A 14,455-nucleotide genomic window follows, 5' to 3' on the forward strand; every position below is an offset into this window, starting at 1 on the left:
GTCCTCCTGTGTTTTATCTGGTTGACTCCCGTGTCCTCAGCAAGCCAAAGAAATGGTGATGGAGCTGATCAGAGAACAAGGCTTCAGGGAGCAGAGGGGAGAGTACGGCTCCAGGATGGGAGGAGGAGGAGGAGGAGGAGGAGGAGAGGGCCTGGATGTAAGTCTACAGTAACACTCATACTACACTGTCAAGGAATCCCAACGTTTGTTAACGGTAATGTCAGACTTTGCTCTCTCAGTATCTGAGCACGGGTGCGCTTCACGCCGCTACGTGGTAGCTACAGGACCAAAACAGAGGAGTTAAGCCCAGTGCTGTAACACTCTTAGTTGTTGCGGAAATTGACCAGTTATTGTGTTCTTGCATTCAATGTCATCTGTCTGAGTCTACCTTTTCAGTAAGAATGTCAGTTTGTACAGATTGAACTGCCATCCGAGTTGGGAGGAGACTAGGGTTTGAAGGTATCCAGATTACCATACAGTGTCATCCCGGGATATACGGTATTACCGGTAGTGTACACAAGGGGCACTATTTCCCCCTTCCTAATGTAAAGAAAATAAAGGCCCAAAAAGTTACTTACCAGAATGCTAACAAGTACTAATGATTTCTCATAGCGGATGCTAGGTAAATGCTAACGTGCGCATGCAGACATATACTTCTAGGACAGACAACCCAGCTCATAAAGTTATGAGAGTATCTCAAAACGCAGTTTGCAGCACGCACAAAACAAATATTAGGCACCAGGGATCTTAATCCAGGATTGTCTCTGCTGCTGTTACCAATAAGCTTGATCTGCAAGCGTCGTTAACGTTAGCAAAACCCAGCTGGAGAGAATTTAGTTTGGCACATCTTAATGGTTAACTTAATAGTTATAAGATATATAGCTGGCAAACATTAGTAGTGAATTTTATTCAAGTGTAACTTGATCACCTCACTTAAGTGGCGCTGCAGGAGTGACTCAGCTCAGGAAGCTCCCGGTGGCGCTGCAGGAGTGACTCAGCTCAGGAAGCTCCCGGTGGCGCTGCAGGAGTGACTCAGCTCAGGAAGCTCCCGGTGGCGCTGCAGGAGTGACTCAGCTCAGGAAGCTCCCGGTGGCGCTGCAGGAGTGACTCAGCTCAGGAAGCTCCCGGTGGCGCTGCAGGAGTGACTCAGCTCAAGAAGCTCCCGGTGGCGCTGCAGGAGTGACTCAGCTCAGGAAGCTCCCGGTGGCGCTGCAGGAGTGACTCAGCTCAGGAAGCTCCCGGTGGCGCTGCAGGAGTGACTCAGCTCAGGAAGCTCCCGGTGGCGCTGCAGGAGTGACTCAGCTCAGGAAGCTCCCATTGTGCTCGTTGTGCTTCTTTGTTATCAAACACACGTGACTGGCTGTAGTCCTAACAGTGAAATGCTTACTTACAAGCCCTTAATCAACAATGCAGTTTTAAGAAAAGTAAGTGCTAAGTAAAAAATGGATAACAAAAAATAAAATAATTAAAGAGCAGCAGTAAAATAACAGTAGTGAGGCTACAGGGGGCACAGGTTAGAGGTAGTATGTAGGTAGAGTTAAAGTGACTATGCATAGATAATAAACAGGGGGGGTGGGGACGACGACAATGCAAATAGTCCGGGTAGCCATTTGATAAGCTATTCAGGAGTCTTATGGCTTGGGGGTAGAAGCTGTTAAGCCTTTTGGACCTAGACTTGCTGCTCCGGTACCGCTTGCCGTGCGGTAGCAGAGAGAACAGTATGACTAGGGTGGCTGGAGTCTTTGACAATTTGTGGAAGGATGAACTAGTATGAAAACATTATTAAAAATATCATTAATGAAAATACATCAATCATTGTTTGAATACATTTACAATTTGTCATTTAGCAGATGCTCTTATCCAGAGCGACTTAAAGGAGCAATTAGGGTTAAGTGCCTTGCTTAAGGGCACATCGACAGATTTTTCAGCTAGTCGGCTCGGGGAATAGAACCAGCAACCTTTCGGTTACTGGCACAACGCTCTTACCCATTAACAATGTCTACACTGTATTTCTGATCAATTTTATGTTATTTTAATGGACAAAAATTGCTTTTCTTTAAAAAACAAGGACATTTCTAAGTGACCCCAAACTTTTGAACGGTAGTGTATAGCCCGCCAGCTGTATGTTATCCATGTCATCGTTCAGCCACGACTCTGTGAAACATGAGAGATTACAGTTTTTAATGTCCCGTTGGTACGATATCTGTGATCGTAGTTAGTCTATTTTGTTATCCAATGATTGTGCGTTGGCTAATAGGACTGATGGTAGAGGCAGATTACCCACTCGCCGTCGGATCCTTACAAGGCACCCCGACCTACGTCCCCGATATCGCCATCTTTCTCATGCGAATGACAGGGATTTGGGCCTTGTCGGGTGTGTGACGACAAATCCTTCGCGTCCGACTCGTTAAAGGAAAAAAATATTTGTCCAGTGCGAGGTGAGGAATCGCTGTCCTGATATCCAGAAGCTCTTTTCTGTCATAAGAGACGATGGCAGAAATATTATGTAAAAAATAAGTTACAAATAACGCGAAAAAACACACAATAGCACAATTGGTTAGGAGCCCGTAAAACACCAGCCATCTCCTCCGGCGCCATTCTTGCAGCTGTTTTGGGGAGCTAGTACCGGTTAGCTTCATAATGAAAAATTAACGAATGGGGGAAATGAACGCCATCTGCTTTATCTATTACCTAGTGCACTAGTTGACTGCAGGTATTTATTTAAATAGTACTAATATTCAAAGCCCAAAAAAGTCACTTACCAGAATGCTAACAAGTACTAAGTAATCCTCATAGAGAACGCTAACTAAATGCTAACGAGTGCTTTGTGATCATTTTGTACAGTTTCTGACCTAAACTATACAAGTAACTCAAACGCTACACCGTTTACTGCAAGGCTCTTGTTCCAGGAAGGGATTATCTACTGTTAACAAGCAAATGCTTGATTTTGGAAGACGCTAACCACTTAGGTAGATGGCTAACTAGCTACTAAATTAGCAAACCAAATGCACAACTGCAGAGCATTTAGCATATTTTAGACAGTTAACTTAATAGTTATAAAATATCTCTGGTAAACATTTAGTTGTGAATTCCGTACTTTAATTAGCTCACCTGGCGCATGCTGCAGAACAGTGAGTGACTCACAAGGGTCTCTCGTTGTCGTGTGCTTGTTAACTAACACCATGTGTCTGGGACTACCTTAAGCTACATAATGTTTATCGCCTAACGTGTTACGCTAGTTCACTACAAATATTTATCATAAAAAACTTCAAATAAATAGTTTCGACGGTATTGAAAAACCATCCTGTGGCTTTTTCCAAATACCCCGGTATAGGGTATACCGCCCAAGCCTAAAGGAGACTATGTAATGGCATGCTTTATGTTTGTGTGTCCGTTTTTATCTGAAGGCATTTGAGTTGACTTCTAACCTGGCCTGTCCTCTCTCCCTTAGGTTCCTGTCCCCAGGTTTGCGGTGGGAATCGTGATCGGGAGAAATGGAGAGATGATCAAGAAGATCCAGAGCGACACAGGAGTCAGGATCCAGTTCAAACCAGGTGAGGGGTGACTGACACAGGATCCAGTTCAAACCAGGTGAGGGGTGACTGATAGAACGCAGGTCTCAAATGGCACCCTATTCCCTATATAGTGCACTACTTTGGACCAGAACCTATGGGGCCCATTTGGGATGCAACTAGTCTGTTACCTGAGTGCAGACTATGTTAGTGAAGACTTCAACATTCTTCATGTTGACCTGATTGTCCAGTGATGAACTTGTCTGATATGGCAAAGCTATAGTTACTTTGACCTGGCCTCTCCCCGTGGCCGTGCCGCCTGACCTCTCCCCGTGGCCGTGCCGCCTGACCTCTCCCCGCGGCCGTGCCACCTGACCTCTCCCCGCGGCCGTGCCGCCTGACCTCTCCCCGCGGCCGTGCCGCCTGACCTCTCCCCGCGGCCGTGCCGCCTGACCTCTCCCCGCGGCCGTGCCGCCTGACCTCTCCCCGCGGCCGTGCCGCCTGACCTCTCCCCGCGGCCGTGCCACCTGGCCTCTCCCCGTGGCTGTGCCGCCTGACCTCTCCCCGCGGCCGTGCCACCTGACCTCGCCACCTGACCTCTCCCCGTGGCCGTGCCACCTGACCTCTCTCCGCGGCCGAGCCACCTGGCCTCTCCCCGTGGCTGTGCCGCCTGACCTCTCCCCGTGGCTGTGCCGCCTGACCTCTCCCCGTGGCTGTGCCGCCTGACCTCTCCCCGTGGCTGTGCCGCCTGACCTCTCCCCGTGGCTGTGCCGCCTGACCTCTCCCCGTGGCCGTGCCGCCTGACCTCTCCCCGCGGCCGTGCCACCTGACCTCGCCACCTGGCCTCTCCCCGTGGCTGTGCCGCCTGACCTCTCCCCGTGGCTGTGCCGCCTGACCTCTCCCCGTGGCTGTGCCGCCTGACCTCTCCCCGTGGCTGTGCCGCCTGACCTCTCCCCGTGGCCGTGCCGCCTGACCTCTCCCCGTGGCCGAGCCGCCTGACCTCTCCCCGTGGCCGAGCCGCCTGGCCTCTCCCCGTGGCCGAGCCGCCTGGCCTCTCCCCGCGGCCGAGCCGCCTGACCTCTCCCCGCGGCCGAGCCGCCTGACCTCTCCCCGTGGCCGTGCCGCCTGACCTCGCTGTGCCACCTGGCCTCTCCCCGCGGCCGAGCCACCTGGCCTCTCCCCGCGGCCGAGCCACCTGGCCTCTCCCCGCGGCCGAGCCACCTGGCCTCTCCCCGCGGCCGAGCCACCTGGCCTCTCCCCGCGGCCGAGCCCCCTGGCCTCTCCCGCGGCCGAGCCCCTGGCCTCTCCCCGCGGCCGAGCCCCCTGGCCTCTCCCCGCGGCCGAGCCCCCTGGCCTCTCCCCGCGGCCGAGCCCCCTGGCCTCTCCCCGCGGCCGAGCCCCCTGGCCTCTCCCCGCGGCCGTGCCCCCTGGCCTCTCCCCGCCACCTGGCCTCTCCCCGCGGCCGAGCCCCCTGGCCTCTCCCCGTGGCCGTGCCGCCTGACCTCGCCGTGCCGCCTGACCTCGCCGAGCCCCCTGGCCTCTCCCCGCGGCCGTGCCCCCTGGCCTCTCCCCGCCACCTGGCCTCTCCCCGTGGCCGTGCCGCCTGACCTCGCCGTGCCGCCTGACCTCTCCCCGCGGCCGTGCCGCCTGACCTCGCCGTGCCGCCTGACCTCTCCCCGCGGCCGTGCCGCCTGACCTCGCCGTGCCCCCTGGCCTCTCCCCGCCACCTGACCTCTCCCCGCGGCCGAGCCACCTGTGTTTCTATCGTACTGTCCACCCATCTAAAGTTTCACTGCTGCTTTCATAAAAACGACAAATGCAATTGATTTAGTCAGACCCGATCTCAATATGCTTAATGGTTATTAAGTGGTTGACTAGAGGGAAAGTGTACTGACACTGGAGCTTACCGGGATTGAACTGCCAACCGTCCGACAATTCAAACTAATAAACTCAACTCCTTTAGGTGGGGGGGGCAACACAACTGAGCAAAGTGAAACACTGACATCAACCCTACTTCCTTCTCTCCTTTCCCCCTCCCCCTTCCTCTCCAGATGACGGCAGTACCCCGGAGAGGATAGCCCAGATCGTGGGTCCCCCTGACCAGTCCCAGCATGCAGCAGAGATCATCTCTGACCTTCTGAGGAGTGTCCAGCAGGGGGGGCCGGGGGGGCCTAACGGAGGGGGCAGGGGGAGAGGCAGGGGGGGTAACGGGGGCGGTAACTGGAACATGGGTCCTCCAGGTGGACTGCAGGAGTTCACCTTCACCGTCCCTACCATGAAGACTGGACTCATCATCGGCAAAGGTAGGTGAACTTAAAACTGTGTGTGTCTAAAATGGCACCTGTTTCCTTTATATAGTGCACTTCTTAATGTGGCGGGAGAGGTGTGAGTGAACGCATGCTTCAGTTCTAGTCAGCTGGTGAACCGAACAAGTGTGCTCGCATATGCCCTTTTAAAGACATAGCCAGTATACACTTCCTCAAAATAAGATGACTCAAGAAATCTGTTATACATTTTTACCTTTTTGCTGAGGAGATCTTAGTTGCGCAATTTTACATCTAACTAAGATGTTTGGTGTAGTGTTTCACAATGAAAACGAGTGGTCTCTTGTTGAATGACAACAAAGACTTTATGGAAGAATCCCTACTGTTGACCAATCACCGACGAAGGGGCGTAGACTTCGGCTACCGACTTTGGCCTCAACAAAAAAAAATGGTGTGACCCGAACAACCCGGGAAAAACCCTTACCGAAGTCCAAAACGTCGTCATAATAATATGTGCATAAACTCTTCCGGACTGTTTGGGCTGGGAAGCTGTCTGACGGAGTAGGCTGAAGATTGGTTTCCTGTAGGCCAAGTGTTTTTCTCTTACTGCAGTAGTCTTGTCTATTACATTTTTAGTCATTTAGCAGACGCTCTTATCCAGAGCGACTTACAGTTAGTGAGTGCATACAATTATTAACATTTTTCATTTTTTTTACTGGCCCCCTGTGGGAATCGAACCCACAACCCTAGCGTTGCAAACGCCTTGCTCTTACACAGGAATAAGTGCAGTGTTTCCCCTATATTAATGTATAGTTGCCGCCACTGCCCCCCCCAAAAAAATGATCTGCGGCCAAGATGGCCTCTGGTTCCGTTTAGTAGCCCTGGGTCGTGTTCATTAGGCACCAAAAGGAAGAACCAAGACACACACACGTTCTTCTGGAAATCTACTTTTTCTAGTTTAGTCTGAACAGTCCTTCCTCTGTCCCGCTCCAGTCTAGTTTAGTCTGAACAGTCCTTCCTCTGCCCGCTCCAGTCTAGTTTAGTCTGAACAGTCCTTCCTCTGTCCTGCTCCAGTCTAGTTTAGTCTGAACAGTCCTTCCTCTGCCCGCTCCAGTCTAGTTTAGTCTGAACAGTCCTTCCTCTGTCCCGCTCCAGTCTAGTTTAGTCTGAACAGTCCTTCCTCTGTCCCGCTCCAGTCTAGTTTAGTCTGAACAGTCCTTCCTCTGTCCCGCTCCAGTCTAGTTTAGTCTGAACAGTCCTACCTCTGTCCTGCTCCAGTCTAGTTTAGTCTGAACAGTCCTTCCTCTGCCCGCTCCAGTCTAGTTTAGTCTGAACAGTCCTTCCTCTGTCCCGCTCCAGTCTAGTTTAGTCTGAACAGTCCTACCTCTGTCCTGCTCCAGTCTAGTTTAGTCTGAACAGTCCTTCCTCTGTCCTGCTCCAGTCTAGTTTAGTCTGAACAGTCCTTCCTCCTCTGTCCCGCTCCAGTCTAGTTTAGTCTGAACAGTCCTTCCTCTGTCCCGCTCCAGTCTAGTTTAGTCTGAACAGTCCTTCCTCTGTCCCGCTCCAGTCTAGTTTAGTCTGAACAGTCCTTCCTCTGCCCGCTCCAGTCTAGTTTAGTCTGAACAGTCCTTCCTCTGTCCGCTCCAGTCTAGTTTAGTCTGAACAGTCCTTCCTCTGTCCTGCTCCAGTCTAGTTTAGTCTGAACAGTCCTTCCTCTGTCCTGCTCCAGTCTAGTTTAGTCTGAACAGTCCTTCCTCTGTCCTGCTCCAGTCTAGTTTAGTCTGAACAGTCCTTCCTCTGCCCGCTCCAGTCTAGTTTAGTCTGAACAGTCCTTCCTCTGCCCGCTCCAGTCTAGTTTAGTCTGAACAGTCCTTCCTCTGTCCTGCTCCAGTCTAGTTTAGTCTGAACAGTCCTTCCTCTGCCCGCTCCAGTCTAGTTTAGTCTGAACAGTCCTACCTCTGTCCCGCTCCAGTCTAGTTTAGTCTGAACAGTCCTACCTCTGCCCGCTCCAGTCTAGTTTAGTCTGAACAGTCCTTCCTCTGCCCGCTCCAGTCTAGTTTAGTCTGACCAGTCCTTCCTCTGTCCCGCTCCAGTCTAGTTTAGTCTGAACAGTCCTTCCTCTGTCCTGCTCCAGTCTAGTTTAGTCTGACCAGTCCTTCCTCTGTCCTGCTCCAGTCTAGTTTAGTCTGAACAGTCCTTCCTCTGTCCCGCTCCAGTCTAGTTTAGTCTGAACAGTCCTTCCTCTGTCCTGCTCCAGTCTAGTTTAGTCTGAACAGTCCTTCCTCTGTCCCGCTCCAGTCTAGTTTAGTCTGAACAGTCCTACCTCCTCTGTCCCGCTCCAGTCTAGTTTAGTCTGAACAGTCCTTCCTCTGTCCCGCTCCAGTCTAGTTTAGTCTGACCAGTCCTTCCTCTGTCCCGCTCCAGTCTAGTTTAGTCTGAACAGTCCTTCCTCTGTCCTGCTCCAGTCTAGTTTAGTCTGAACAGTCCTTCCTCTGTCCTGCTCCAGTCTAGTTTAGTCTGAACAGTCCTTCCTCTGTCCCGCTCCAGTCTAGTTTAGTCTGAACAGTCCTACCTCCTCTGTCCTGCTCCAGTCTAGTTTAGTCTGAACAGTCCTTCCTCTGTCCCGCTCCAGTCTAGTTTAGTCTGAACAGTCCTTCCTCTGTCCTGCTCCAGTCTAGTTTAGTCTGACCAGTCCTTCCTCTGTCCCGCTCCAGTCTAGTTTAGTCTGAACAGTCCTACCTCCTCTGTCCTGCTCCAGTCTAGTTTAGTCTGAACAGTCCTACCTCCTCTGTCCTGCTCCAGTCTAGTTTAGTCTGAACAGTCCTTCCTCTGTCCTGCTCCAGTCTAGTTTAGTCTGAACAGTCCTTCCTCTGTCCCGCTCCAGTCTAGTTTAGTCTGACCAGTCCTTCCTCTGTCCCGCTCCAGTCTAGTTTAGTCTGAACAGTCCTTCCTCTGTCCTGCTCCAGTCTAGTTTAGTCTGAACAGTCCTTCCTCTGTCCCGCTCCAGTCTAGTTTAGTCTGACCAGTCCTTCCTCTGTCCCGCTCCAGTCTAGTTTAGTCTGAACAGTCCTTCCTCTGTCCCGCTCCAGTCTAGTTTAGTCTGAACAGTCCTTCCTCTGTCCCGCTCCAGTCTAGTTTAGTCTGAACAGTCCTTCCTCTGTCCGCTCCAGTCTAGTTTAGTCTGAACAGTCCTACCTCCTCTGTCCTGCTCCAGTCTAGTTTAGTCTGACCAGTCCTTCCTCTGTCCCGCTCCAGTCTAGTTTAGTCTGAACAGTCCTTCCTCTGTCCCGCTCCAGTCTAGTTTAGTCTGAACAGTCCTTCCTCTGCCCGCTCCAGTCTAGTTTAGTCTGACCAGTCCTTCCTCTGTCCCGCTCCAGTCTAGTTTAGTCTGAACAGTCCTTCCTCTGCCCGCTCCAGTCTAGTTTAGTCTGACCAGTCCTTCCTCTGTCCCGCTCCAGTCTAGTTTAGTCTGAACAGTCCTTCCTCTGTCCGCTCCAGTCTAGTTTAGTCTGAACAGTCCTTCCTCTGTCCTGCTCCAGTCTAGTTTAGTCTGAACAGTCCTACCTCCTCTGTCCCGCTCCAGTCTAGTTTAGTCTGAACAGTCCTTCCTCTGTCCCGCTCCAGTCTAGTTTAGTCTGAACAGTCCTTCCTCTGTCCCGCTCCAGTCTAGTTTAGTCTGAACAGTCCTTCCTCTGTCCTGCTCCAGTCTAGTTTAGTCTGAACAGTCCTTCCTCTGTCCCGCTCCAGTCTAGTTTAGTCTGAACAGTCCTTCCTCTGTCCCGCTCCAGTCTAGTTTAGTCTGAACAGTCCTTCCTCTGTCCTGCTCCAGTCTAGTTTAGTCTGAACAGTCCTTCCTCTGTCCCGCTCCAGTCTAGTTTAGTCTGAACAGTCCTACCTCCTCTGTCCCGCTCCAGTCTAGTTTAGTCTGAACAGTCCTTCCTCTGTCCTGCTCCAGTCTAGTTTAGTCTGAACAGTCCTTCCTCTGTCCTGCTCCAGTCTAGTTTAGTCTGAACAGTCCTTCCTCTGCCCGCTCCAGTCTAGTTTAGTCTGAACAGTCCTTCCTCTGTCCTGCTCCAGTCTAGTTTAGTCTGAACAGTCCTTCCTCTGTCCTGCTCCAGTCTAGTTTAGTCTGAACAGTCCTTCCTCTGTCCCGCTCCAGTCTAGTTTAGTCTGAACAGTCCTACCTCCTCTGTCCTGCTCCAGTCTAGTTTAGTCTGAACAGTCCTTCCTCTGTCCTGCTCCAGTCTAGTTTAGTCTGAACAGTCCTTCCTCTGTCCTGCTCCAGTCTAGTTTAGTCTGAACAGTCCTTCCTCTGTCCTGCTCCAGTCTAGTTTAGTCTGAACAGTCCTTCCTCTGTCCTGCTCCAGTCTAGTTTAGTCTGAACAGTCCTTCCTCTGTCCCGCTCCAGTCTAGTTTAGTCTGAACAGTCCTTCCTCTGTCCCGCTCCAGTCTAGTTTAGTCTGAACAGTCCTTCCTCTGTCCCGCTCCAGTCTAGTTTAGTCTGAACAGTCCTTCCTCTGTCCCGCTCCAGTCTAGTTTAGTCTGAACAGTCCTTCCTCTGTCCTGCTCCAGTCTAGTTTAGTCTGAACAGTCCTTCCTCTGCCCGCTCCAGTCTAGTCTGAACAGTCCTTCCTCTGTCCTGCTCCAGTCTAGTTTAGTCTGAACAGTCCTTCCTCTGTCCCGCTCCAGTCTAGTTTAGTCTGAACAGTCCTACCTCCTCTGTCCCGCTCCAGTCTAGTTTAGTCTGAACAGTCCTTCCTCTGTCCTGCTCCAGTCTAGTTTAGTCTGAACAGTCCTTCCCTCTGTCCTGCTCCAGTCTAGTTTAGTCTGAACAGTCCTTCCTCTGTCCCGCTCCAGTCTAGTTTAGTCTGAACAGTCCTACCTCCTCTGTCCTGCTCCAGTCTAGTTTAGTCTGAACAGTCCTTCCTCTGTCCTGCTCCAGTCTAGTTTAGTCTGAACAGTCCTTCCTCTGTCCTGCTCCAGTCTAGTTTAGTCTGAACAGTCCTTCCTCTGTCCTGCTCCAGTCTAGTTTAGTCTGAACAGTCCTTCCTCTGTCCTGCTCCAGTCTAGTTTAGTCTGAACAGTCCTTCCTCTGTCCCGCTCCAGTCTAGTTTAGTCTGAACAGTCCTTCCTCTGTCCCGCTCCAGTCTAGTTTAGTCTGAACAGTCCTTCCTCTGTCCCGCTCCAGTCTAGTTTAGTCTGAACAGTCCTTCCTCTGTCCCGCTCCAGTCTAGTTTAGTCTGAACAGTCCTTCCTCTGTCCTGCTCCAGTCTAGTTTAGTCTGAACAGTCCTTCCTCTGCCCGCTCCAGTCTAGTCTGAACAGTCCTTCCTCTGTCCTGCTCCAGTCTAGTTTAGTCTGAACAGTCCTTCCTCTGTCCCGCTCCAGTCTAGTTTAGTCTGAACAGTCCTACCTCCTCTGTCCCGCTCCAGTCTAGTTTAGTCTGAACAGTCCTTCCTCTGTCCCGCTCCAGTCTAGTTTAGTCTGAACAGTCCTACCTCCTCTGTCCCGCTCCAGTCTAGTTTAGTCTGAACAGTCCTTCCTCTGTCCTGCTCCAGTCTAGTTTAGTCTGAACAGTCCTTCCTCTGCCCGCTCCAGTCTAGTTTAGTCTGAACAGTCCTTCCTCTGCCCGCTCCAGTCTAGTTTAGTCTGAACAGTCCTTCCTCTGCCCGCTCCAGTCTAGTTTAGTCTGAACAGTCCTTCCTCTGTCCCGCTCCAGTCTAGTTTAGTCTGAACAGTCCTTCCTCTGTCCTGCTCCAGTCTAGTTTAGTCTGACCAGTCCTTCCTCTGTCCTGCTCCAGCCTAGTTTAGTCTGAACAGTCCTTCCTCTGCCCGCTCCAGTCTAGTTTAGTCTGAACAGTCCTTCCTCTGCCCGCTCCAGTCTAGTTTAGTCTGAACAGTCCTTCCTCTGTCCCGCTCCAGTCTAGTTTAGTCTGAACAGTCCTTCCTCTGTCCCGCTCCAGTCTAGTTTAGTCTGAACAGTCCTTCCTCTGTCCCGCTCCAGTCTAGTTTAGTCTGAACAGTCCTTCCTCTGTCCCGCTCCAGTCTAGTTTAGTCTGAACAGTCCTTCCTCTGTCCTGCTCCAGTCTAGTTTAGTCTGAACAGTCCTTCCTCTGTCCCGCTCCAGTCTAGTTTAGTCTGAACAGTCCTTCCTCTGTCCCGCTCCAGTCTAGTTTAGTCTGAACAGTCCTTCCTCTGTCCTGCTCCAGTCTAGTTTAGTCTGAACAGTCCTTCCTCTGTCCCGCTCCAGTCTAGTTTAGTCTGAACAGTCCTTCCTCTGTCCCGCTCCAGTCTAGTTTAGTCTGAACAGTCCTTCCTCCTCTGTCCCGCTCCAGTCTAGTTTAGTCTGAACAGTCCTTCCTCTGTCCTGCTCCAGTCTAGTTTAGTCTGAACAGTCCTTCCTCTGTCCTGCTCCAGTCTAGTTTAGTCTGAACAGTCCTTCCTCTGTCCTGCTCCAGTCTAGTTTAGTCTGAACAGTCCTTCCTCTGTCCCGCTCCAGTCTAGTTTAGTCTGAACAGTCCTTCCTCTGTCCCGCTCCAGTCTAGTTTAGTCTGAACAGTCCTTCCTCTGTCCTGCTCCAGTCTAGTTTAGTCTGAACAGTCCTTCCTCTGTCCCGCTCCAGTCTAGTTTAGTCTGAACAGTCCTTCCTCTGTCCCGCTCCAGTCTAGTTTAGTCTGAACAGTCCTACCTCCTCTGTCCCGCTCCAGGAGGAGAGACCATCAAGGGCATCAGCCAGCAGTCTGGGGCTCGTATTGAGCTACAGAGGAACCCTCCGCCCAACTCAGACCCCAACATCAAGATGTTCACCGTCCGAGGATCGCACCAACAGATAGACTACGCACGACAGCTGGTCGAGGAGAAGATCGGGGTGAGTGGTTTTCAGTGTTGATGTGTCTGCGGTATAAATCATACATATCTATGTGACGCTCAGTCACTGGACAGTGGTATAGAAGTTTAGTGGATCACCTTTATTTAACTAGAAATCCATGTGTATGTGAATAACTGACGGGTCAGGAAGCACATTCTCAACTTTCTTAAGCCATTGCTCATTTCTTCATCCTGTCGCCAGTACATTGTTTGACACCCCTGCACTCAATGTTCCCCAGGGTCCAGTCAGTCCAATGGGTGGTCCCCAAGGTCCGCCAGGCCCCCACGGCGGTCCCTCTCCCCACGGGCCCCCGGCCCTCCTGGACCTCCTGCTCAGATGGGGCCCTACAACCCCGGTCCCTACAACCAGGGACCCCCAGGACCACAGTAAGATCACGTCTGAGGCTTTTCACTGATATTTAAATAGCCATTTCTCCCACACCAATATTTACATCTGGGTGGCTGTTGATGTTTAGTTTAGTCCAAGCATTTCATTTAGCAGCAAACGCAATACACATATTTTAAAAAGACTTAACAGATGGCGATGGATATTTACAAGCAAAGTAGGCTGAATGAGTGCATTAAAGTTGCACTACGCAGAAATCGCGCCGGCACTTCCTGGTTGCTAAAACTCATAATAGTTTGCTTAAATTTCAGTTTGTGACAAAATAAGCAAGTATAGTGTAGCGAATCATCGTACCGTCTAAACCGCTGTGAAATATATTTTCCATAACCAGAAATATATTATTTTGAGCTGTTTTGAAGCTGGTGTAAAAAAACGAAAGTAAAAGACTCAAAAAACGAAACTTAACGGGACGCATAGAAATAGGACACATAGAACAGATCTACCGCTTCTTAGACTGGCTTTCAAGTAGAATTATAGATCTATGTGAATTTGGTCAGGTCGCCCCCAAAAAGTGACACATTGCTGCTTTTTAAAATATATAATTCTTTATGAAATACTATTAAATGGGAGAGGAAAGTCAGATTTGATAGAGAAGGCTGTGTTGTAGTTTGTAGGTACCACCCAGCGTTGGTGACGGTTTGTTTCCTCTCCTCTTAGTGGTCCTCCTGCTCCCTACCAGCCTCAGGGTTGGGGCAACGGCTTCCCCCACTGGCAGCAGGGACAGCCTGATCCTGGTAAGGGACTAACACCGTCCAATATGATTATCTATTGATAAACGGATACATTCACCTGGCTAAATAGTTTGGACGTTGTTATAAGGCCTTTTTTTTTTATTGTAGTTGAGACAATCTGTCCATTTAAAAAAAAACTCCTATGAGTTTATTGGCTCCATTATGCAAGGCCTTAAGCCAAGACATGTTTATCCTGTGTAGGTGAATCAACAGGGGGATATCTAATGTGTGTATTGATTGTAGGTAAAGCTGCAGCTGACGCCAACGCAGCGGCCTGGGCAGCGTATTACTCCCAGTACCAACAGCAACCCCAGGCCCCCATGACACCCACCGGCGGCGCCCCAGGGAGCACACAGGCCAACGGGCAAGGTAACCAGGCTTCTCCCCCCACCCTGTCACAGCCTCTGGTTCTCTGCTGGGATGTATTCACTAGGAACCAAACGGAACCAAACGGGCAGGGACATACCTGAATTTGTCCCAATAGAAACTAGTTTTCCGTTGCCAAACGTGCTACGGTTTGTTAGCGTGCGCTAACGAATACAACCCAGGTAACCTTTGCATGGTCTGTAGACACCTAGACTAAGGTCGGGATGAATTCCTTAGACTAAGGGCGGGATGAATTCCTTAGACTAAGGGCGGGATGAATTCCTTAGACTAAGGGCGGGATGAATTCCTT

At 51.0% G+C, this 14,455-nt stretch overlaps 1 protein-coding gene across 1 annotated transcript in view; it reads left to right on the forward strand.

The window, feature by feature from the left end:
• LOC121535693 (far upstream element-binding protein 1-like) overlaps nucleotides 1-14,455 on the forward strand; it is a 39,488-nt gene that overhangs the window by 11,807 nt on the left and 13,226 nt on the right. Inside the window, 8 exon segments of the mRNA XM_041842958.2 lie at nucleotides 41-157; nucleotides 3,452-3,554; nucleotides 5,564-5,815; nucleotides 12,483-12,643; nucleotides 12,882-12,954; nucleotides 12,957-13,029; nucleotides 13,706-13,782; nucleotides 14,023-14,148. Of these exon segments, the coding sequence (XP_041698892.2) occupies nucleotides 41-157; nucleotides 3,452-3,554; nucleotides 5,564-5,815; nucleotides 12,483-12,643; nucleotides 12,882-12,954; nucleotides 12,957-13,029; nucleotides 13,706-13,782; nucleotides 14,023-14,148 (982 nt within the window).

Source organism: Coregonus clupeaformis, chromosome 21 (assembly GCF_020615455.1).
Source record: "Coregonus clupeaformis isolate EN_2021a chromosome 21, ASM2061545v1, whole genome shotgun sequence".
In the NCBI taxonomy this organism is placed as follows: domain Eukaryota; kingdom Metazoa; phylum Chordata; class Actinopteri; order Salmoniformes; family Salmonidae; genus Coregonus; species Coregonus clupeaformis.